General features: G+C 42.3%; 1 protein-coding gene across 1 annotated transcript in view; it reads right to left on the minus strand.

Moving 5' to 3' along the window:
- Nucleotides 1-4,509: 4,509 nt before the first annotated feature.
- LOC119965205 (glutamate receptor ionotropic, delta-2-like) overlaps nt 4,510-26,724 on the minus strand; it is a 591,162-nt gene continuing 568,947 nt past the window's right edge. Inside the window, exons 15-16 of the mRNA XM_038795644.1 lie at nt 16,662-16,899; nt 4,510-8,874 (exon numbers count right to left, since the gene is read on the minus strand). Of these exons, the coding sequence (XP_038651572.1) occupies nt 8,527-8,874; nt 16,662-16,899 (586 nt within the window). The 3' untranslated portion in view covers nt 4,510-8,526. The remainder of the gene's footprint in view (nt 8,875-16,661; nt 16,900-26,724) is intronic.

A 26,724-nucleotide genomic window follows, 5' to 3' on the forward strand; every position in this document is an offset into this window, starting at 1 on the left:
AGTTGGTAAGTTGCTGCAGTGCACGTGCATCATTGGTGAAGGGTATGAATGTTTAATGTGGTGGATGGTGTGCCAATGAGGCGGGTTGTTTAGTCCTGGATGGTGTTGAGCTTCTTGAGTTTTGTTGGAGTCGCACTTATCCAGGAAAGTGGAGAATATTCCATTCCTGACATGTGCCTTGTAGATTCTGGACAAACTTTGGGGAGTCAGGGAATTAGTTAATTGTCACAGAATTTCCAGCCCCTGCCCTGCTCTTGTAGCCACAGTATTTAAAAGACTGGTCCAGTTCTGTTTTTGGTCATTGATAACACCCAGAATGTTTATGTTGGAGGATTCAGCAACCGTGATGTTTTTGAATATCAAGGGGAAATGGGTAGATTATCCATGGTTGGAGAGGCCATACTGCATATGGACCTGGACTGCTTCAGTATCTGAGGAGTTGTGCTGATGCTGAACACTGTGCAATCAACAGCAAACATCTCTACTTCTGAATATGATGGAGGGAGGTCATCGATGAAGCAGTTGAAGTAGAGGACTGAGGAACTCTTGCAGCGATATTTTTAAAAATTCTTATCTTTAGGTTTAATTCCCTTTCCACTGAAAATTGACAGTTGATACTCTTAGAACCCTTGCTATGACTTGAAACCTTTCTTTGTAGCAAAGAATAACATTGTTGATTCACATTCATGCTTTCCTTACTACCTTTTGTACATGTACTTCACCATTACATATATGGTTGATCCTTCGAGCTGTATTTTTATTCCACTGCAATGGTAGAACTCAAGGCAGGTGACCCTGTCATTTCTCATTATCAACTGGCATGCCATTCACTTGTCATGGTCTCTCCTACTGGCAATTTTCTTTGAGGTAGGATATTGGGCGTAGCGTGTGAAGTTAGGCCATCTACTAAATGACCTATTAAAGTCCCTTTGCACATGCTGAAGAACAGCCAATGGATGGAGGTGACCTTCCAGCAGCAAAGTGGGATGGGGGGGGGGGGGGGGGGGGGGGTTTGCAGTGCTCCATCCAGTGAGAAGGAAACAACTTGCAACATGTGCCACAGCCATAGGGCCACCCCTATCAGTCCTTCATTCTTAGGAACCTGCCAACTGTCCTTAACTGGATGGGGTTCCTCGAGGCAGCCACTTAACTTGTCACCATCTTCTCAAATATTGCCCTCTGGGGCCCAAACCCGACATGTCGGTTCCCCTCTTCCTCCAATATCTGAATTTTAGTTAGGAGCTCACTTTCGTAGTACTTTAGCTTTACTCCTAGATGCGTCCTTTAAACAATTTCTATACAAGTAATGTGCAGACACTTTTTAAATACTTATTGTAATGCTGGAACAAGTACTACATTTACTGTGTCATATTTCATAAAGTTGTCCATGTAATACCTATTATTAGTAATTTATTTCCATAACATTATTATGGGCTGCATTGCTCATATATTGGTCTCTAAAATCTACTGAATATTGAAAATAAAAACTGCTATGTATGTGCAATATTTTTATCTACTGAGCAGAATTTTCAATCTATTCCCGCTAAAGAAAAATCAATGAGTTGACTCATTGAGTATCTCTCAGATACATAATATTATACTGTGGAGTATATTACCCATGTTTGGTTCTTTTAAACATAGAATATTGCTGCAGTGAAGTTTAGTTTCATTATATAATTCTGATATGATCGGCAGGATTTACCGCTGTTCACGCCGGCAGGAAATTCTGGTTCCACGCCAGCGCACGGTTTTCCCGATGACAGGAAATCCCATTGACAATGGCGGGACCAGTAGATCCCACTGGCGGGCTACCTTCCCCGCCGAACAATATGCGGCGGGGTGATCAGCAAATCTCGCCCAATGTGAATACCACAGATTTAGAAAGTATGTACATTATAATAAACGCAGCCAACTTTGTTGTTTAATATCTCACAAGCTAAAGGGATATACACTTTTATTTCTATATCTTTTTCAGTTCTGATGGATAACATTGATTTGTACTCTGGTTAGACTTCATCTCATTGAGCCATTTGTTTTTACACCAATCAGTCTAACCAGTCTGGGTCACTTATGCAATGCATCATCGAACAAAAAAATCATACAAAGATCGTACACATGCATGTTGTTAAATTGATTCAAACAGTACATGATACGTGGTATTGATATGGGTAACGGTACATGTACTTTATAATATCAGAATGCATCTGAATTGATAAACACAACCAAGCTAATCCATAATCCGCATGGCCATTTTGGTAAATCAGCTCCATAATTTGGATTACATTCAATAATTCAGTATTCATGTAATATTCTTCGCTAACTTTTAGAGAAATCATTTTTAATGTTATCATTTTGATTTCAAATCAATACTCTATAACCCAAATGGAGAGAACAAAAAACTCTTCAAGAAAAGTAACCTGATGTATGATATGAAAAAATAACATCCATGTGTACAAACTGAATAGTGGGTGTATAATTAATTATTTTATAGTCCTAGATTTATGCTGTTCATAAGTGATGGCATATTCCATATGCATTTTTAATCTTAATGTTAAAAACAGAGGAAGATTCCCCCCCCCCCCCAAAATAATTGTTGTTCATGCATATTTTTCACAATTAATCTTGGAATGAGTCATGAAAAAGTGCAGATTTATATCACTGGCTTTCGCTGAAATGTGACACAAATATATTGAAATAATGAATGAAAATAGTGGCAAGTAAACATCCAATAGATATATGTTAAAGACACAAATTGTTCATTTAAAAAGCATTTATAATAAATGTTGTGATAATTAGAGGCACACACATGCCAGGGAAGGGTAATAAAAGATGCTAATAAACTACACAAAGAGGAAGAGCAATAATAAGAACAGTTCACTAACTGGGCATACAGTAACACAATCATGATAAGATAACAAAACTGTTTTTCAGCATTATGGCAAGGTATTCTATAACATAATTAAGCTGTCAGGGCACTGTTGTACTCTCCTCTAGCTCATACACCATTGGTTTCACATCCATATATGTGACAGCAACGTCAGACCAAGCATTTTATCAAATGCAATCTTACATTCAAACGGTAGCACAACATTTTAAGTGATGCTATATTCCACACATTGATTTTGTAGGCCTCTCCAAAGAACAAAAACACCACAGATTGAGAATGTTAACATTACATATTCCTAACATCACTGCAATTACTTCCCACAGACTTCACTCTTTGGAGAAACTGAGTGAAATTAAAGTTCAAGTGTGCTGTCAACATTTATCACCAACAAGCGACATTATGATCTGAAAATGTTACAAATCAATAAAGCTCAATTCTTCATTTACACGTCCAACTATTTTAGTAGGGCGGCATGTTAGCACAGTAGTTGGTACTGTTGCTTCACAGTGCCAGAGACCAGGGTTCAATTCCCGGCTTGGGTCACTGTCTGTGTGCGCAGAGTCTGCACGTTCTCCCCCTGTATGCATGAGTTTCCTCCCACAAGTCCCGAAAGATGTGCCAGTGAGGTGAGTTGGACATTCTGAATTCTCCCTCAGTGTACCCAAACAGGCGCCGTAGTGTGGTAACGAGGGGACTTTCACTTTCATTGCAGTGTAAGCCTACTTGTGACACTAATAAATATTATTATTATTATGCTGAAAAGTAACACATGTTTTTCTCAAGTCATTTCCAAGGGATTTGATAAGACAATTAATTTGCAAATTAACACATGGATTTTCTTTTTAAAAATAAATTTAGAGTACCCAATTATTTTTTTCCAATTAAGGGGCAATTTAGTGTGGCCAATCCACCTACCCCGTACATCTTTGGGTTGTGAACCCGGGTCCTCAACGCTGCAGCCCCAGTACTAGCCATTGTGCCACATGCCGCCACACAAGGGCTTTCTGAACATATCAAGGTTTGAAAGAATGTGCCTCAGGCATGTAGAAATAGCGCATTTTTGTCATACAGCCTAGAGCTTCATGGATATCCAGGACTGAAAATATATCAGTAAAACAGAGAAAAGGGAGGAGAGTTTGTTTCTGCCATTCATGAATTTGATTATCTGTAACTTATTCCATATCTATATCCCTTAATACCTTTGGTTAGCAAAATGTTATCACATTTAAAATGAACAACTGATCAAGTATCAGCTGCCATTTGTGAAAGAGAGTTCCAAATCTCTACCAACCTTATGTGCAGACATATTTGTTAACTTCATTGATTAAATAAATGGCTCTAATTCCCCGATGTCCCCTTGTCCTAGACTCGATAACCAGTAGAAATAGTTTCTCTACATCTAGCCTATCATAGATAGAACAGTACAGCACAGAACAGGCCCTTCGGCCCTCGATGTTGTGCCGAGCAATGATTACCCTACTTAAACCCACGTAACCCAACAATCCCCCCATTAACCTTACACTACGGGCAATTTTAGCATGGCCAATCCACCTAATCTGCACATCTTTGGACTGTGGGAGGAAACCGGAGCACCCGGAGGAAACCCACGCACACACGGGGAGGACGTGCAGACTCCACACAGACAGTGACCCAGCCGGGAATCGAACCTGGGACCCTGGAGCTGTGAAGCATTGATGCTAACCACCATGCTACCGTGAGGCCCTAACATCAGTTTCCTAAAATATCTTTAATATTTTGAGCATGATAGCCCTTAAAGTTCTAAATTGCAGGTTTGTGTGTTGGGGCCTCAGTCATTCACTGCGCTTATTAATGACATTTGTAGGCTGTTCCTCGTTAGTATAGTGGTCAGTATCCCCGCCTGTCAAGACCGGGGTTCAATTCCCCAACAGGGAGTTTGTACCTCTCCAGAAAAACGGGAATTAATGACATTTGTAATGGGATAGAGAATTACATATCCAAGTTGCTGATGATACAAAGTGTCATTGTAAGCAGTATAGATGGAAGTGTAACATTACAAAGAGATATTAATAGTTTAAGTTATTAGGTAAAACCGCGACAAATGGATTTCAATGTCAACAAGTGCAAGGTCCACTTTGGATCTAAAAATTGATAGAACAGAGTAAATATGAAATAGTGAAAAGTTAGAAACAGAGCCGGTCCAAAGAGGCATAGAGCCCAAGTACAAAGATCATTAAATGTGATCGACGGGTACAGAATAGAATGAAAATGGCTAATGTAATTCTGGGCTTTACAGACAGGGGTTAGAAGGTATATTAAAGCTATGCAAAGTTCTGATTAATACACACCTGGAGTAATGTATTCTGTCCTGGGAATTGATTCTTAAGAAGGACATATTAAGCTTGGCTTGAATGCAGTGCAGAATTAAAAAAATTATATTTGGACTCCAGGGATGAAATTAAAAGAATGACCTCATATGTGCCAACATTGAAATTCATTTGTCATACTTTTAGTCATTCACTTAAACTTTTAATATCTCTTTGTAATAGGGGAGGCAGTGGCATAGTGGTATTGTCACTGGACTAGTAATCCAGAGACCAAGGGTAATGCTCTGGGGACCTGGGTTTGAATCCCACCAGAGCAGACAGTGGAATTTGAATTCACTACAAATCAGGAATTAAAAGCCCAATGATGACCATGAAACCATTGTCCATTGTCGTAAAATCCCATCTTGTTCACTAATATCCTTTAGGGAAGGGAATCTGTCATCCTTGCGTGTCCTACACGTGAATCCAGACCCACAGAAATGCGTTTGACTCTTAAATGCCCTCAGGGATGTACAATAAATGTTGGCCCAGCCAATGATGCCCAACAGCCCATGAATGAATAAAGAAAAAAATATATTATGCTTCCATCTATACTGCTTAAAATGCGACCATCATTATGTCATTGGCAAACTTGGATATGGGTGAATGATTGAAGCCCCAGCACAGATCCCTGTAAGATGCCAGTTGTCAGATCCTGCCAAAAAGTCCATAACCATCAACCCTACTCTCTGTCTCCTGCTGCTTAGCAAATGTCCCAATTTTCCATCAGTTTTAGTCAAATGTCTCTTATGAGAGACTTCATTAAATGGTGTTGGAAGTCTAAATGAACAACACCCATAGGCCTTCCCTCGTCCACTACTTCAAAACTTCAATCAGGTTTGGAAGGAAAGATGACCTTTTATGAATCTATGCTGGCTCTCTCTGACCCCCAGGAATTTTGCAAAGTCTTTAGCGTTAATTACTGTAATCTTAATTGTCCACTCTGGAGCAGATACATTTGACTCTGTAATGCTGCTTCGAGCTGTACTATGCAGACTTAAACCTCAATTCACTGGGAATGAGCAGCACTGTGGGCCAAAGATGAACGCCATTGGGCAATGCAGGCAAGAACCCAAAGCATTACATGCCCCAAGGCATCCAGGGAAGTCTGCACGATGGTGCTACACAAACATATTTCTCCCCCTATTTTCTCAACAAATAATGTGAGGCTAACTGGTCTTTAATTCGCCTCTTTTCCTCTCATCTTTTTTAAATAGTGGAGTGACATGTGCAATTTTCCAATCTAAAGAGATGAATTCTGAATTGAGAGAACTTTGAAAAATTATGGTTCGAACATCTGAAATGTTTTCACCAGTTACTTTTAAAACCCCAGGATGGAAAACGTTTGATCCTTAGAATTTGTTGTGCTTCAGTGCCATTATTTTCTCTATTATTGTTATTTTGCTTGGATTATTTTTGTAGAGTTTCCATCTCTGATTAAATTTAGCTTCCTTGGGATGTCTAACATTCCATCCTCCTGCCACATTTTGCAAACAGGCCAAATTGTGACTGTGTCGGACGGTGCAAGTGATTTAAAATCAAATTTATACTTCTAATAATAAACAATTACTGGTCTTGAACACTGGGTAATTCTACTTTGCCTTCTTATAGTGAAGAATACATGTTGCTTGTTTAGAATTTCAAACTGGTCATGAAAGTTTATGCGCAGGATGTAGCCAATTGTTACCTCATACAAATTATTTTCTTTGAAAGTTATAAATACTTTTAGTTATCACTAAAACAATTAAAAACAACAATAACCAAGAATTTCAAATACTGTTATACCATTTTTACAAAATTAGAATTACCTCAATAATTCAAGCCTTGGGATTTTACATATCACGTAAATTTTAGCTGCACTGTGATCATCTTTGTATTGGTCATGATATACATCAACATGGGGGGGAGGGGAAGGCTGGATCATTTCAGATAAATCAATATTAAATAGTTAAAAATGATTTGAAACTTACAAGGAGACTGACAGTAAATTATTTTAAGTAACATCATATCCCAAGTTTCTGAATAAACTGACAGATTCTGCAAAACACCAATTTGTTCCATCTCTTACACAGAAGCATGCTGCCCCCTAGCTAACTCATACAATTTTATCATCAGACACACAACATTGAGCTGCTTACATGTCTGTCGAAATGGGTTGAAAACAATTAAGTACTATATTGGAAAGTTTTTTTAAAAAACAGGTGCAGAATTTCAACCTGCAAATTATGCAACCAGATCAATCAATTACTTTAAATTGTGCTTCTTAGAAAATATTTCTAGAAATTCTCAAAAAAGTATATGGACTAAAAAATGACCACCTCATCAGCTACTGCCAGTGGATAATGAACAGTAAATTTTGTAATTTTATTTTACTCATAATACAGTGAAACTAATTTATTGTCATACCATTTATATTATAACTCATTTGTTGTTGTAAAATTGACAAATCCAACACTGTTTTTATGATCTTCTCTAAAGTGCATTATTTGTATTGTTATGGAGCCAATGTAATGTACGTTTTCTAGTTTGAAGCATTTCATTTAGACATAAGTAACTAAGCAGCACATGTAAATCTGCACAAAACCTTTCCCACTATACCACAAAGAGAACCCTGTGACTGTCTCAATAACCTCCAATCCATTGGGCAATAATTAGTTCTGATATTAAGGCAGCCATCTTTCTAACTTCTCTTAACTCCTTATTTGTTTCAGTTCATATTTTCTTTGACTTTACTTCTGCTTCAACAATTTCCAATAGCTTAATGCAGCATTTCAATTTGTTTGGTGGACACTGCTTACTCTCATTGTCTACTTGATATCTAAAGATGAGATAGAGATGGAGATGAGGCACTTCCCCAGCAGGCATTATTCCCCCTGCTCTTGAATGTATCCTGATGGTCAGGATTACAGCGGTATTGCTGGAGCTATAGGAAGGCCATCTGTCCACTCTTTGTGAGTTGTGAATGGCTTATAGGGCAAGGTCGGGCAAGGTAGGACGTACTGGACAATAAAGGGGAGTGGGGGGGAAATAAGTAACCTGGGGATAGAGGTCTATACATTCGTACATTGGAAATGTAAATGAGTACAACAATATTAAAGTTCCACTTTTTAGGAATTGTATGAGATTGCGTAAATAGAATATGCATGTGATTGTTAATTTTCATAATATTATCGTGAACAATGTGATCAGATTGATCCAATAAAACTTATAACTACAAGTGACAAATCCTTCTAAAAGAAGTTAACTTACAATGTTCAAAAACTCACATTTCTTAGGGTTGTAGTTTAATTAGGATCAGAGGAAAGAAGAAGGACTGCTGCAATCTCTCTCATTTCGTGGTGTGCATACATATTGTGCAGGCTGATGAGTAGCTGTGCCACTCAGTGGCAATCCTGCAGAAGTCTTAGCTGATAAGCTACATGTGCTTGTCCTCCGTATCTGGTCAGGTATGAAGGTTGACATGGTCAAATGAGTGTTCCTGAAATCACTATATTGATCCTGATTGTCACCAGCTGGCATCATTGATAGTTCAAAAGAATTTAAGTCTACAAACGATGGTGAAAATTTAAGAGAACTCTCCTCGACTTTAGAGAGGTCATCTGTCTGTTTCTGGATCTGATCAATTTCAATTTCATTGTCCTCCTGCATTTAGAAAAGGAAAAATAAAGAATTAATAAATCATTACACAAGTTATTTTGAATAATCAATGAAAAATTTAAAATATCTGGAACTCAATGTCAACTAGTAATGGAAAAGGACAGTGCTTCTTACTTTGTCATTATGGGGCATGACTGCTTTCTGATTCTATTTGAAAGAGAGAGTATGGGAGGGAGCTAACTCCCACAGTTTGCGTACTTTACCAAACCCTAATATACAACTTTAGATGGAGAAATCTCAGCAAAGTAACACTGATTGAAGCAATAATAAGGAAACAAATAAACTGTTTCAACAACAAATAGATATTGTGTGTACATGCTGGAAATTTGAGGTAATATAGTGTTATGTATTCAAGTAACACTATTGACTGGTGAAATGCCACATGATATGCAGAGACATCAGTGGAACGATTTGCAGGCTTTTGGGGAGTTCACCATCCTACCCTGTAGAAGCAACATCTCCTCATAAACCTCGCACTATGTTTTCACGAACGTAAAGTGTGGCACCTCTACTTCTTTTTCTCTTTGCTCAAAATCAAAGGTATAACAGAAGAGGAAACTGGTGATGAGGATTCAGGCACTAAAAAAACATTGATGAGGATTCGAGCATAAAAAAACCATTGATAAGGATTCGGAACATAATAAACCATTGACGAAGATTTGGTGCCTGAGAAAAAAATAATCATCGGCGATTCAGGTCATAAAAATCAACGGTTTTGGAGGTCTGAAAAAAACTATAATCGACACTCGGGCTGAAAATCATTGATGAGTTTGTGGATGTGAAAAAAAATATTCAGAACATAGAGATGCATTGGCAAGTCAATCGATCAATCCTGACAGCTGTTCGTGCGGAATAAGGGTTTTGATAATTAATCAGCACAGAACTGTGAGTTACTGGAGCATATCTTTTAAACAAAAGATTTGAAGTTTCACGCAAACTTACTGTTTGTCGGGGGCCGCGCACGTGGCACTGTAAACGGGCTGCAGGAATGGGAACCTAGAAGGCTGCTAACTCTGCAACCTATTGCTCGGTAATCAATAGTCCAGGCAAGGGAAGAACTAATTTGCTTGTGGGCTTGAAGATGGCTTAGTTCCAGGGAATAAATGGAAGGGAAAAAAGCTGAAGGCTGAAGAAGCACTGATCAGGGATTTGAAAAATGGCGGGAAAAAGTGTCACCATGCATGTGTTTGACGAGGATTATGAGACATAGATTTCTTTTGAGGAAAGGTTCCAATTGTATCTTGTAGTAAATCAGACAAGAAAATCTGTATGCTGAAACAACATGATTGCTTTTCGTCTAACCACGCTGAGAAAAGACCAACAAAGAGTTAATGACAATCTTGGAAGGACATTTCTCTCCCTGTCCGCTGCTGCTAGCTGAAAGATTCCACTTCTATCGTCGGACACAAGAGGAAGGGGAATGTGTTTTGCAATTTGTAGCAACACAATGTAAATTGGTCAAACACTTGATGATACACTTTGAGACAAACGGGTTTGTGCTTTCAGAAATTAAGTCATCCTAAAGAAATTGTTGACTGAAGGTGTACTAACTCTGAAAACTGGTGTGGAAATCGCTACTTCCATGGATCTTGCAGTGAAAGAGGCTTAGTCAACAGGAGTCTGAACAAAAGTTCATAAGATGGAGACTGCTAAAAGCCAATCTGCAAAAAATCTGTCATGGCATCATTGTATTGAAGTGTGACATTCAGCAGGAGAATGTTGGAGTAAGGAAAATAAATGCAAGAATTATGGTAAAGTGGGCCACATGTTGGTCATGCCAACCTTCATCAGCACAAAAGAAGTGTAGCAAGAAAAACAGAGTGAAGTCTGCTGGTCACGTTTATGAAAGATGGAAGTGGACACAGGTGTTGCAGTATCACTCATACCTGAAACAGTACACAGTCAGAAGCTAAAACACCTACCTTTACAAACATGAGGTGTTGTCCGAAGGACATTCACCGAAGAGGTCGTGCCACTGAAGAGATGCACCAAGGTAAATGTGGAAGTTAACGGTCTAAAAGTGAAGTTGCCTCTCCACAGTGTCCAAGGAAACTTTCTAGTATTGTTTGATAGATCATGGTTGAGGAAGAGGAACCTCAACTGGGCCATCTTGAACCAACTTCTTGATTCGACAAACAATCTACCACCACCACTGAATAAGTATGCTAAATTATTTGATGAGTCACTTGGATCCATGACTGGCATGAAGGTAAAACTTAAGATCAAGGCAGACAATGTGCCTCAGTGTCTTAATGTGCACACCCTACCCTATGCCATCCGGCCAAAAGTGAAGAAAAACTTGAGAGGTGACTTGATTCAGGAGTCATTGAGCCTGTTACCACCAGTGATTGGGCAACACCAATTGTTCCTGTGCTAAAGAGTAATGGTTCAGTAAGAATATGTGGGGATTTCAAAACCACAATCCACCCAGTATTGTGGGTATTATCAAAATGGCAAAGACGTTTTAAAGAAATTGGAGTTATTGGTCCATTACCGAGGCCACAGCTTGCTGACCGTTATCCTCGTCTGCTTATCAAAGATTTATTCGCTGGACTCTCAGGAGACCAAAATTTATCAAAATAAATCTTTCTCAAGCATTATATATACAAACAGATGAATGCAGCTGCAGTCACAACCATTACTTAGCATAGTGACACATAAAGGTCTTTTTTGTTATTGGAGACTTCCACTTGGGATAATGTTGGCACCTGCTCTTTTCAGAGATCCATGGATCAAAGTCTAAGTGGGCTATCTGGTGTGCAATGTTACTTGGATGACATTCTTATTACAGGTTTGAATGATGAAGAACATGTGAGGAATTTGGAAGCTACTCTTGCACATTTGCAAAATCACAATCTTAGAGTCAAGAAAGAAAAGTTGAATCTTTAAGTTTACTATCAACTATCTAGGTCTTATTGACATAAAGAACCAATGAAATTGGCTGAGAACGTGGAAGCTCCATGTCCACAAAATGTGACGCAGTCGAGGTCATTGTTAGGATTGCCCAATTATTATGGCAAATTTGTTCCTAACTTAGCAACAAGGCTTAAGCCATTACACACTTTGCTTTATGTCAAACAAGCTTGGAACTGGAACAAAGAATGAGAGAATGCTTATCAAAATGACAAAGACATTTTAAAGAAATTGGAGTTATTGGTCCATTACCGAGGCCACATCTTGCTTGCGGCGGATGACCCTATGAGATTGGCGCGGTTGTCTCACACATAATTCTCTCAGGAGAGGAATGACTAATAGTATTTGCTTCTAGAACATGAACGGCACTGAGTTGAACTATGCTGAATAAGAAAAAGAGGTTTTGAGCATCATTTTCGACATAAGGAAGTTCCATCATTACCTTTATGGATTTCATTTTACACTTTTGACTGGCCATCAATCCTTAACTATAATCTTTGGGCAATATTAGGGTATTCCTTCTTTAGCAGTGAGTCAAATGCAAAGATAGTTTTTGATCATATCGACACACAATTATGACATCCAGTATTATAAGTCAGAGCAACACACAAATGAGGATACTTTATCGAGACTGCTGCTACAAGTCAAACAAGATCAGGAAGCCAAACAAGAATCTGATGAACATTTTGTATCTCTCCCATTTTGATAAACATATTGGAAACTTCATCTCAAGTACAAAGATACACAAGGACCAATCCAGTGATGGAGAACGTAATGGGTATAATCCAAAAAGGCACTTTAACAAATGTGTACTGAACAAATCCAGACCTCAAGCCCGACATTACTAGGTGTCTTAAGCTGACAGTGCAGAATGAAGCTCTACTGTGGGGTGTTCGGCCATCCCGTCTACGAAACAGAATCCTTGAACAGCTACATGAAGGGCATCCTGCTGTGGTTAGGATGAAGGAGTTGACATGCATCTAATTCAGATGGCTGGGAATAAATGCCCAAATTGAAGAGAAGGTAGGGCTATGCCAATCCTGCACTAAATTATGGATTATTCCATCCCTGCAACCTTTGCATCCATGGGACTGACCTACACAGCCATGGCAGGAATTCATGTTGACTATGCTTGTCCAATTAAGGGGCATATGTTCCTAGTGATGGTTGATGCACACTCAAAATGGTTGGAAGTCATAATCATGAAATCCACTACAATTGAATAGACAAATGAGAGACTAGTTGAGGTATTCGCAAGGTTCGTAAGGTTGGAGCAGCTTGTGAGTGATGATGGGATTCAATTTCCATTAACAGGACTCAAAGATTACTTGAAGAGAATTGGAAACCGCCACATTAAATCTGCTCTGTATCACTCAGCAACCAGCGGGTTGGCCGAACGCTTTTTGCAACGTTCAAACACGTTCAAATATCGCACTTTCATGCATTCAACAATGCAGAGCTCACAAATGATGCTACTATTCAAGAGGATATTGAGAGCGCAATTCGCCTTCTTGGCACTACTTCGGAAATTGTCAGGGTGATAGCATCAAACACAAGTGGCGAAAGAGAGCAAAACCCAAAGAGTCTTTAACTGTGGAGAACCTGGTTTAGTTAGAAACTATACCATAAGTCAACAACGGACACCATTCATCACTCTAGCCAAGACAGGTCTGACACCTTACACAGTTCAAATCAACGCTCAATGAATTTGGCGTCAACGCACTGACCAGTTATGAACTTCACAAAGTGAATGTACAGAGTCTTCACCAGAAATATTCACATCAGAGTGTATGGACAGTGATACATTAGAACTGATATTTACGACTGCAGAAATGAGTGAATCTGTCACTACAGAACCATCAGTGCCATCAGAGACAGATACTGAGTTAGTTTCACAAGAAGTACCACCAACAAGTGAACAGGAAGATACTTCCATGATCTCCAAAGAGCCAAACACCTCTAAAGAGACTGTCTTACTGTTCTATATATGTGTAAATAACATGATGATATAATCTCAAGTGTTTAAAAAGTTGTTGGCATTGAAGAAGTAAAAGGTGAGGGGTGTTAAATTAAAGTCTTGAGTCACTTAATAGTGATAGTAGTTGAGGTAGTTTTCCATTGATTTCTACATAGTTTTATTTATTCTTTTAGAGAAGTTTTGCCTTGGTGTGCTGCAAACAAGGGCAAAGAGTCCTATTGTATCTTCAAACTCTTTCAACTCATTGTCAGTGTAAGATTTAAAATGCATTAACATTACTGATAAAGAAGTTTGTGGTTATTAATATGCTCAGCAATATGAGGGAGTCTATTATTGTCAGTAAATAATTTAATGTAGTTCAATACATTCAGAATTTCAGTCTTGTATTTAATTTTGCTCTCCCACAATTCTTCAATCACTGCAGTCCATGTGGTGCAGATAAACCCACAACACTGTTCGGGAGGGAGTTCCAGGATTTTGATCCAGCGACAGTGAAGGAATAATGATATATTTCCAAGTCAGGAAGGTGTGTGGCTCGGAAGGGAACTTCCAGAAGGTGATGTTCACATGCATCTGCTGCCCGTGTCAAATTTAGGTTGTAGACGTCATGGCTTTGAAAGGTACTGTCGAAGGAGCCTGGGTGAGATGGTGCAGTGTATCTTGTAGATGGTACACAAACTTGCCGCACTGTGCGTAGGCGATGTAGGAGGTGAACGTTTAAGGTGGTGGATGGGTTGACAACCAAATGGGCTGCTTTGTCCTGAATAGTGTTGAGCATCTTGAGTGTTGGAGCTGCAATTAACAGGCAGGTGGATAGATCGCACTCATGCCTCATAGGTGGTGAACATTTTGAGGTGTCGGGAGGTGAGCTATTTTCTGCAGGGTTCCCAGGCTCTGACCTAATCTTGTAGCCACAGTATTTATATGGCTGGTCCAATTCACTTTCTGGTCAATGGTAACACCCAGGATGTTGATAGTGTAGGAATTCAGAGATGGTAATGCCACTGAATGTCAAGGGGAGATAGTTGAATTTTCTCCAGTTGGAGATGGAGCCTGGCACTTGTGTGGTGCAAATGTTATTTGCTAGTTATCAGGAAACCTGAATTTTGTCCAGGTTTTTCTGCATTTGGTCACAGAAAGCTTCAGTCCCTGAGGAGTTGCAAATGATACTGAGCATTGTTCAATCATCTGCAAATCTCTCCACTTCTGACCTAATGATGGCGGGAAGGCCATTGATGAAGCAGCAAAAGATACTTGGGGAGGACCTGGAGGAACTCCTGCAGTTATGTCTTGTGACTGAGATGACTGACTTCCAACAACTATAATCATCTTACTTTGTGCTAAGTATGACTCAAACCAGTGAAGAGTTTCCCCTGATTCCCATTGACTTTAGTTTTGTTAGGGCTCCTTGATGGCACACTTGTTCAAATTTTGCCTTAATAGCAAGGGGTGGTCACTCTAACCTCACCTCAAGTTCACCTATTTTTCCCTTCATTAGATCAAGGTTGTAATGTGGCAGGAGCTGAGTCATTAATGGCCACTTAGTGGCCACATAAGGGCCATTTCCCACCCAACGTAATTTTTAGGTTGGTGGGTGGATGACAGCTCAAGAGGTGAAATGTGTAAATAAAGAGAGTTGGATCTCGGGGTGAAGGGCGGGGCTTGCCTCAATTAGAAGCTCCTTCTGACTGGGAAAGTCCTCCCCTAAAGGCCCAGTGACCACCAGACCTATCTTCCTCTCCTTCTGTGCCTACCCTCAATCGTAGATCGCCCTCGGCTTTTCCACCCTGCCTGCCCTGGGACAACTGCTACTTACCTTATTCTCTGGTTGCCAGAGCTTGGTGCCAAATAGCTGCCTATAATGCCGCTTCCAGCTACTGCAGTGCTGTGCCTGGAGAGAGGGGTGGACAACCTGCATAATGCCAATGAAAGCTCATTAGAGAGTAATGTGATATTAGGGCTGCTGGACTCAGTGGGGATGTGTTCCCCGTCGATTCTTTGGAAGACTGTGGCTCGGAAAATATCGACTTAGATTTTAATTCCAGTTTCATTAATCAGATTTAAATTCCACCAGCTGCCAAGGCACAGCCTCTGGATTCCGAGTATGGTGACATTGTCAAGATGTTACTGTATAGCGATAAGGCCCTGTTTGTGCTAAAATGACCGATTACAGGCATAATTTATGGATGTTTTTGGTCAACTTGAGATGAGACATATTAAAGGATCTTTTGATCAGACCTATTTAAGGAAAGTGTGCAAAACAGGAACTTGAGCTGACAGCTGTCTGATCACAATGTCTGAAGTAAGGGCCTATGGTTAGAAGAAAGATGTAATTCGGCATCTCGGAGCAGAACATGAGTTTGACATGTCTATGATACAGGTCAGAAAGGTATAAGAATCAGAGATCGGAGACATTTCTTTAGCGACAACCCATGGCACCAACCTCGCACACGCAGCACCTTGAGTGAAGGCTCAGCGATCAGAACAATTTGACCAATTCAATTCAAAGGGGTAATATCTACTGATATCTGAAGCTATAAGTCTTGAGCAAATTGTGATCATTTGTACAGCATAGAATTTGAATACATTGTGTGTTTGATGCAAGTTTAGTGAATAAAATCATGATGAATCATAAATTCAATGTATAGAGTGTTTGCTTAATATGTAACTGTTTGACCTCTTTAAGAGTACAGAGATCAAGGGGCCACAACTGCCTCCTCAGATATGCTGAAATTAAGATATACTTAATAAGTGTTCCCTATTTAAGTAAGAAAAAAATGAAAATCAGATTAAATTGCACCATGTCAACAATTGCTTAATATTTTGAATTTACCGTAGCTAACAAGCTAGACTTTTGAGAAACCTGAAATTCAAATATTACCTCTTGATGAGAGTCTGTTTTCTTTTCGCCTTTCCACCAAGTTTCTACCATGGCAGCAATAAAAGCCAAAATTACACCCAAAGCAAGAAAACCAAATGCTCCAGCGAAGTTTTGTAGATCCATAGGGCCTCCTTTTCCATGTGTTTTAACATGACTTTGCAAATCGCATTTCCCAACCTTGGGCCACCACTTCTGCTTTAGCGCATCCAGATCACCACTTTGTTCAAGTTCAAGAAGCCTGTATAAAAATGCAGATAATGTGTCATTCGAGGCCAATTGTTTATGAGACCCATTCAATGAGTGATAATGATTCAATCATTTATAAATAACAACTTGCATTCATACTGCATCTAATATTATAAAACCCATCCCAAGGTACTCCACAAACTAAACCTCAGACAAGAAGGGACATCGCCTGAGAGAAACAGCTATTTAGAAGGGGTGACTGAAATCTGAGTCACAGAGGTAATTTTAAGTCAGGCTTTATAGAGAAGGTAGGGAGGCTGAGGAGAGGACCTCATCTCCTGATTCCTGGAGTGGATTCCTGATATCAGAACATAGACAGCAGAAGGCACATGCAGCCATGAATGCTGAAGTGAATGGAGTTGGGGATGTACAAGTGATGGAGTTCTTGGAGAAGGTTATAGAGATGAGAAAGGTAAGGCAATGAGAAAATTTGAACTTGAAGATTAGATTGTTGCATAAAACTTGATTTAGTCCAAAGACATGAGGATTTCAGATACAAAATTAAGCAAAATACTGAGGATTCTGGATTCGGAAACAAGACCAGAGGATCCTAGAAAAATTCAGCTGGTCTGGCAGAATCTGTCAAGGGGAGAAAGCAAAGTTAATTTTATGAGTCCTTTTGGCACTTTTTCAGAAGATGTTCAAAACTCTCCTTTCTCTCATTTCAGACGTGAAGATGTGTTGAAGACAGGGTTGGGATGGGTGACTTTAGAGGTGGAAGTAAGCAAGATAGTCGGAATAATGTGTGAGGTCCAATAAAATGCTGATTCAATTGCAACCTCTAATTAAGGAGCTGTAATTAGCAGTGAGAGAATGGAGAGATAGGGTGGAAGTAGTTGTTTCAATCATTCCAATGTTTAATGGGAGGAAATTGTGAATGACAATACGTGGCAGTGAAGGCTCTGGAAACAATGGAAAAATAGAACTGGGTGACAGCAGCTTCCCATCACAATAATTTCCTTGATATGTCTTATCCTTTTGTATTTTGCATAGCCTTCTTGGTTGCTGAAAGTTTCATGTTCCATGCACTAATTCATTATTGCAACGACCCTGCAACAATCCAGTAATTAGTTTAATGAAAATAATGAAAATAATCGCTTAATGATAACATTATCTCATTTATTTCTCATTTCCAAAATATTTTAAAGGCTTCGGAGCCCAGATTAGTTTTGGTTATCAGAGTTAGTTAAAGAAAATTCCAAGCATAAACTTAACTACCATTTTAATAATTCTAAACATGTAACTATTTTAATAATTCTAACATGAGAAAGGTAAGGCAATGAGAAAATTTGAACTTGAAGATTAGATTGTTGCATAAAAACTTGATTTAGTCCAGACATGAGGATTTCAGATACGAAAATAAGCAAAATACTGAGGATACTGGTATCGGAGAAAAAATGCTAGAATTGAGGAGAAAAAAATCAAAAGGTACAATGTTTAGGAAATTGTGCCGCCAACTCTCAGAAGCCCACTGCCATTTAATGCTTAATTGAACGTTCATTGGCTGTGGGTGGGACTTCTGTCTGTCCTCGGTGGGACGTCGAGTCTTGGAGAGCTGTCTCCAGGCACAGTGCTGGATAGCCACTAGAGGTACTGCAGCACTCTAACTGGAACTAAGACCGGGGACTGTTCCCAAGGTAATTCCTGGTTCCCGGGGGGGGGGGGGGGGGGGTGGTTTGGGGTGTCCTGGGAGGTCAGGAGGGGGGTGATTGAATATCTGGGGGTAGGCCAGGGAAGTAGGGAGGGCTGGGGCTCCCAGATCGTGAAGAGGAGGGCTTCCCAAATCTGAAAAGGGTCTTCACATTGAGGCTCACATCCACCTTCCTGTCCATGATTGCGAAAAGTTGAAAAACACTGACCATTTTGCCAGTGCGAGACCTAAAAATTGCACGGGCAATATAATATTTTTTGGCATTACGGCAGATAATCCCTTCAATTGGCTCCATTGTTGGCTGGCGTGCTGCTAATCCGCGCCTGTGTCAGCTGATTGAAATATCGCATGAGTGCGAGATGACGTTGGGATGTGTGCCTGATGTTATCACATTTACACTCTTCTAGGTACACTTGAATATCAAACACATTCTCCCTCTTTTCAGTTCTGACAAAGAGCCAAAAGGACTCAAAATAATAACTCTGTTTTCTCTGCTTACAGATGATGCTGGTCCTGCTGAGTTTTTGCAGTATCCTCTGTTCTTGCAGATTTAGATCTGATTGACAGAGATCTGGACTGATGGTGAATCTTTGCTTCAAGGAAATTCTAATCTGGTTTAGGTTCAATTCCGATCAATCCAGAGACAAAATATTCTGAATGGTTGGTGTATTTGAAACCACATTGTGGGTGATTTTGAGCCCCCGTTAGCTGTCAAGGAGAACGGCGACATGGGCAGAATATTCGATGAGAATTGGTAATTGCGATTCTCTCCAGTGAGATCACGTTTTCCAATTATCCTGGCCACACTTGGTGGTGGGATGAGAAATCCATCGCAGAAGACTGGGAACCTCATTTTAATATAAAAGGGGCTGGTTTAGCTCACTCGGCTAAATCGCTGGCTTTTAAAGCAGACCAAGCAGGCCAGCAGCACGGTTCGATTCCCGTACCAGCCTCCCCGGACAGGCGCCGGAATGTGGCGACTAGGGGCTTTTCACAGTAACTTCATTGAAGCCTACTCGTGACAATAAGCGATTTTCATTTCATATATTGTAATATAATTAGCGAGCCATCTCGTACTTCCCCACTCACTGAATATTCATCGGTCACGCTGGCATGATTTACAATGATGTACAATAAAAACAAGAACCTGACAATCTCACCAGCGAAGGGAATATCGGGGGTGACGCTCAGCCATTATTTTCCAGGGTGCCAGTCGCAGAGGGGACAGTGGAGAGGACGCAGAGGATCCAGAAAGGTTCAGCTCAGGGCTGGGTTGTGGGGATGGGGGTAGTTCAGTCTCAGCCTCTCGGGGGGGGGGGGGGGGGGGGGGTGGGGGGTGAGTCGCTCGCAGGCCTTAGCGACTCTTCATGGCTGTAAGCCTCTCGGTTTAAAGCTACCTGGAGACTGGTGTGTGGGCAGCGTTTCCGATGTCCTCCTTGTTGGGCTTATGATATAAATGCTGAGGATGGCCCTTCCAGAGTGGCAACAGGAAAGTGAGTGGGAGCATTTGAATCCATAGAGTCAGCATGACTGTGAGGTTCTTGCCTGGTGTCCCATGAGAGCACAAGCTGCATGAGCAGAGAGGAGGACTCTGCAAAGAGGTGTTTTCCTGCCTTACGAGGCCTGAAGATCTTCACACATGGGAAAAGATGACTGCAGTGAGAATAAACCCGCATCCTCAGGCAGCACTGTGAAGTTAGATGACATGAATGTATTCAAGGTTAAGGTCACTAGTTATGAAGGCCAGATTGTCAGGGATTAGTTTCTGGGTGGCTGGATGTTCCAGTTGGAAGGCTTGTTTAATCCATAGCTCATGTGAGCATGAGGATGCCACCTAAGAATGAAGTTTAGATGCTAATTGCAGTCTTCACATGAATCAGGTGTTCCTTGCCTATCACAAGAGGAATCATTTGCCTAATCAAATCCCTGGTCTTTCCTTGATTATCATAGAATTTACAATGCAGAAGGCGGCCACTCGGCCCATCGAGTCTGCACCGGCTCTTGGAAGGAGCACCCTACCCGTGGTCAACACCTCCACCCTATCCCCATAACCCAGTAACCCCACCCAACACTAAGGGCAATTATGGACACTAAGGGCAATTTATCATGGCCAATCCACCTGACCTGCACATCTTTGGACTGTGGGAGGAAACCGGAGCACCCGGAGGAAACCCACGCGCACACGGGGAGGATGTGCAGACTCCGCACAGACAGTGACCCAAGCCGGAATCGAACCTCGGACCCTGGAGCTGTGAGGCAATTGTGCTATCCACAATGCTACCCTGCTGTCAGTTGTGCCAATCAAATCAACATTGCAATGCATGAGTGTGCCACTGATTGGCACCCAGTTTTTAACAGTTGGAAATTTCTGCCCCTCTACTGCAGCCACATTTACGACCAGGTGTTCCTGGAGAGGGAGCATGTGTTGTCCATTAGCACCCTCAAGATCTTTCATTGGGCACTGCACAGGCTGGAGTGCCTTACTGATCCCTTTAATGACATTTTGGTTTGATGTTTGTGACGCACTTTTTGTTTAAGGCAGTTTCCCCTTAAGGGACTGTCCCTTTAATTTGTCCCTTAGTTTATTTGATTTAGTTTGCATGGATATTTATGTTGAACAAAATAGTTTGAACCGTTACCCCCAAGCATTGAACCTCAAAGCTCATACTAATGTCTACAGAACATAGAACTGACAGGGATGTGGCTCCCAATGCAGAGTGCTATGGTGAAGTCTCTCATCATTTACCCTGTTCAAAGCAATGACGGGGAAGCATCGTCTAGGTCCCCCATGTGATTAAAACACTGGTCCACTGAATGCACCCGACTGCCTTAACACCTCACGCTTGGTGGGGTGGGGGGTAGTGTTAGGGACCACTGAGACTCTCAAGGGTCAAAGAGCATCATTCAGGTGGAGTTGAGAGGGACAACTGTGGGGAAGTGCCTATTGTGTGACAGGGGAAGGAGTGAGGCTCACATAAGGAGAAACGCATGCATGGATGGCCCAGATGCTGAGAAGACTAAGGGTCAGGGTACTGTCAGGAATGATCATCGCTCATTTTGATGTTTTCTTCCCTTTCAGTTTATAATTCTGGAAAGTCATAGAACCAGTCGAGTTGACAATTACATTCATCGTGATTTACTAGCAACAGCAACATCGACATGCCGCAGCATGTGGCCAGGAGCAGTGCTCGGCAGAGGAGTGGGAGGCTGGACCTGTTGTTCATAAGGGAGCAGGGCCACAAATGGTGGAACCTGAGAAGAAACACTACCAGCCAAGGGTATTCTGATGTTGAATTTACTAGCTCCAGATGTCACAATTCCAGTGTCGGAAGAGACTGCGTCTGTCCCGGAGGACGGTGGACCACTTGTGCCAGGTGATGCAAGAGTTAGCCACACATGGACTGGGAGGTCACCCTTTGCCTGTGGCCCTGAAAGTCACTGCCACCCTGAACTTCTATGCCAGTGGAATCATTTCAGGGCAGCACGGGTGACCTCTGCAGCATATCCCGGTCAGCTGCACACAAGTGCATAAGAGAGGTCACAAACACGGTATTCATGAGGGCCCACATGTATATCAACTTGGATAGGGACCAGACGAACCAGGATGCCATGGCTTTACCCGCATTGCAGGAATCCTGCATGTTCAGGGTATCATTGACTGCAGCCACATGGCTTTGCTGTTTCCATGGTGCCATTTATGAACCGTGAGGTATACCACTCCCTCAATGTTCAGCTTGCCTGTGAATATGTGATGCGCATCAAGCAGGTGTGTACCCATTTCCTGGGAAATGTACATGAGAGTCACATCTTGCAGCGCTCACGCATCCCAGCTGTCTTTGAGGGAGAGTAGCGGCTGGAGGGATGGCTCTTCGGAGACATAGGGTACCCCCTTATGAGGTGGCTGATGATGGCAGCGCAGATGCAAGAATCATCTGCTGAGACATGTTATGAGGCTCAGGCGTCAATGCATGCTCTGGTCAAGCAGGCAACTGGACTGCTCAAGATGCGGTTGTGGTGCCTGGATGGGTCAGGGAGAGCTCTCCAATACATCCTCCAGAGGATGTCCCACATCACTGAGGTGTGCTGCACTCTGCACAACCTGGCACTGCAGCAGGGAGAGCAACTGGATCAGGAGGTGATGGAGGAGTGGCACCTCTCACCGGATGAGGTTGAAGATGGTGGCGAAAGTCAACAAGCGGAGGAGAAGGAGGGTGATGGCCATGGCCTGCTTGGGGAGAAGGGCTAGACACAGCATCTCAGTTTGGGGACGACCAGGCCTCGGAAGTGAAGAGCTCTCCCGCCATGGGGTCTGACATCAGCTCACTAATATGATACTTGCAGGAGGTCTTCGTGATGGTTCCTACATTAATGTGCAGGGCGTTAAAGCCATTGGCCGCACACTGCAGGAGAATGATGGTGACTTGCATTCAGGTCAGAACAATGCTCCTCTTGTCCTCCGCAATGTGTCTGACTCCTGGATGAAAGAGAGTTGAATACATCCTGCCAATAAACTGGCTTATCATGGGGTTCAGAATGTCTGGATGACAAATCTCCGCCGCTACTGCCCCTCCGAGGTCAGGGGACTTGGTGATTTTCTCCATCTTACGTACGAAGTGGGAAGGCTCTCAACACTTTGTCAGGCCTTGGCATCCTGATCACTGGAGAAGAGTGGCAGCCATGAGAGGCTGAGTGTTGATGTTGTGAGGGAGGGAGCAGGAGGGTGTGACTTCCATGGATGGGGAGTTGGGAGGGATTAGTGGTTTCTGGGTGTACCATGCCAGCAGCGGCACATGATCAATTATCTTCTTGGCACAGCCAGGTTAAGTCTGCCTCCTGATATACATCGCTGTACCCCTTCAAACACTGGGCTGGATTCTTTGTTGCAAGTCTGCCCAACTACCGCTGCTAGTGAGGACGGAGAATGTGGCTTGGTGTTTGCTGGCGGTGGAATTCTCTACTCCCGCTTGTCAATAAAATTCCCATTGAAGCCATTCAACGGCTTTGGGAAACCCGAGGGTGGGAGTGCACTGCTGGTGGGACCAGAGAACTCTGCCACCAGTGAATGGGCAGAGAATCTGCCCACTCTTCACACTTCCATGATGATCTCTTACCCAGCCACCTCACCGATTCCCAACAGCTCTCACCTGCCCTCCCCCACCCGCCCCCATTCTCCATGGTGGTTTCACTGGACTCGAGAGTAGTTTCACTTTGATTGTTGAGTGCCTCTGTAGATACGAGCTGAGATCTGTCAGTCTTGCTGTGATCTTGCACATCTTGTATGGGAATTATGATTACTTCATCACTGTCTCACATACAGTGGGTAGACATTCAGTGTCTTCTTTTTGGTTAAATGAGCTGGGTAGACCTTCATAGTCTGCTGTTGGTTGCTCAGGTAAGGTTGATAGACCTTCATGGTCTTGTTCATGCATGAACTTCGCTATGGAGTCCTGAGTTGCTTCCATTGTGGAGTCTGTCAACGAGCTCTCTGTGGAGACTTGTATTTCTCTCTCTGTGGAGCCTTTCATCGCTCTTTGTGTGAAGTCATGCAGTGGTCTCGCTGTGGAGTCTTTCATCACTCTGTGTGGAGTCGAGGACTCTTTGTGGTGTGTGGACCACTGGTTTGGCATCATGCCACAGTAGAATCCTGTACTCGTACGGAAGTGTGCCCATCCCGCTGAAGACATCTGGGTACTGGGCCAGGATGTCATTGATGCTGGCCTGAGGATCCGGATGAGACGGCATCATGGTGTACACCCATCAAATAAGGTTCAGTTGCTTGCAGGCGTGTGCACCTAGCAGGGACGCCCTATTTGGCTGAACAATCTCGAAGCGTAGGCTTGTCTGTATGTGTCGGTTGGACACTGTCAGGTGGCAGGACCCCAGTGCCTTAATTGTGTTGCCAGTATTGTCCTGGAGTTTGCAGGCAGCTGGAAGGAGCTTGGGAGCCTTTTTGATTCTCATGAAGTCCGACTGCGTGATCAGGTTGGCGGAGGCACCAGTGTGCAGTTTGAACTGGATGGGGCATTGGTTGACATCCATCACTGCATTCCATTTGTTCTCAAAATCCATGGCAAGGATTGACGGGACTTGCAATGTGCCCGGTGTGGCGTATTCGCACTTTGTGATGATGCCTACTCAGTATTCATTATCCAGGTAGTCATCGTCTGGATCTGTAGCACTGTCTTGATCAGAGTCATGGATTTGGTGTTGCACACTCCTGATGCCAACAGAGTCGTTCAGCACTCGCTATGTGGTATCGTTTTCTTCTTGTTCAATGACCAATCATCTTCTTTGGTTTTGGATTTGTCATTGTGCTCTTCACTTCGGGTGGCACAAACTGCTTGTTCCAGAGTGCTGCGAGGTTATTTTCAACGTCTGGTAGAAGTTCAGGCATTGTTCTGTCTTTTGAGTGAAAGAATTGTGTTTTGTGGCATTAAAACTCTTCTTTTTAATTTTCAGACATTTCCCCTTTAAGTGGGTGTGGTTGGGGCCTCTGACGTCATGATGCTCATGTCGTCATTCGTAGGACTCAATTGCGCATGTGCATGCTAAGGTTCCTTTACTTTGCGCTCTTTTTGCAACTGCTCATATGCGGCTTCTCGCGCACGCGCCAAACACTGGTTTACTGGTTTGCGTCTTTTAGGGAAGTGCGCATGTGCGGACTGGTCAGACTGCACACGCGCAAGATGGCTGCCATTCAAAACTGCCGCCTTCTTCTGTTTCAACCCTACCTCTGCCTCGTGGTCAGTATTTGCGCCATTTTTACCGATTTCATTCGTGTTCAGCTCGCAGTGGCTTTCGAATTTGTCCAGGATGGTCTGGTAATTTGTTTTGTCCTGCCCTTCTGAGTATTGAAACAAGTTGAAGATCTCTATTGCATGTTCACCCGCAATGGTGATTAGAAGAGCTATCTTCCAAGCATCGGTTGTGCCATTCAGGTTGGATGCTTCCTAAGATTACCTGTGGTCCTGAGTTGATGAGAAACCTGAATCTTGTTCATCGTGCCTGGATTCTATTGCTGGTTGTCTCTAACCTTGCTGAGTTGAACTAGAGTTGAACTAGAGAGATTGAGCAGTCACTCCTGTACCATGTTGTGTTATGAACCAGGGCAGGTGATAGATTTGTTAGTGGGGGAACATTTTGGAGGTAGTGACCACAATTCTGTGACTTTTACTTTAGTAATGGAGAGGGATAGGTGCGCGCAACAGGGCAAGATTTACAATTGGGGAAGGGTAAATACAATGCTGTCAGACAAGAATTGAAGTGCATAGGTTAGGAACATAGGCTGTCAGGGAAGGACACAAGTGAAATGTGGAACTTGTTCAAGGAACAGGTACTGCATGTTTTTGATATGTATGTGCCTGTCAGGCAGGGAAGAGATGGTCGAGTGAGGGAACCATGGTTGACAAGAGAAGTTGAATGTCTTGTTAAGAGGAAGAAGGAGACTTATGTAAGGCTGAGGAAACAAGGTTCAGACAGGGCGCTGGAGGGATACAAGATAGCCAGGAGGGAACTGAAGAAAGGGATTAGGAGAGCTAAGAGAGGGCATGAAAAATCTTTGGCGGGTAGGATCAAGGAAAACCCCAAGGCCTTTTACACATATGTGAGAAATATGAGAATGACTAGAGCGAGGGTAGGTCCTATCAAGGACAGTAGCGGGAGATTGTGGTATTGAGTCTGAAGAGATAGGAGAGGTCTTGACCGAGTACTTTTCTTCAGTATTTACAAACGTGAGGGGCCATATTGTTGGAGAGGACAGTGTGAAACAGACTGGTAAGCTCGAGGAGATACTTGTTAGGAAGGAAGATGTGTTGGGCGTTTTGAAAAACTTGAGGATAGACAAGTCCCCGGGCCTGACAGGATATATCCAAGGATTCTATGGGAAGCAAGAAATGAAATTGCAGAGCCGTTGGCAATGATCTTTTCATCCTCACTGTCAACAGGGGTGGTACCAGGGGATTGGAGAGTGGCGAATGTCGTTCCCCTGTTCAAAAAAGAGAATAGGGATAACCCTGGGAATTATAGATCAGTTAGTCTTACTTCGGTGGTAGGCAAAGTAATGGAAAGGGTACTGAGGGATAGGATTTCTGAGCATCTGGAAAGACACTGCTTGATTAGGGATAGTCAGCACGGATTTGTGAGGGGTAGGTCTTGCCTTACAAGTCT

Source organism: Scyliorhinus canicula, chromosome 4 (assembly GCF_902713615.1).
Source record: "Scyliorhinus canicula chromosome 4, sScyCan1.1, whole genome shotgun sequence".
Lineage (NCBI taxonomy): Eukaryota > Metazoa > Chordata > Chondrichthyes > Carcharhiniformes > Scyliorhinidae > Scyliorhinus > Scyliorhinus canicula.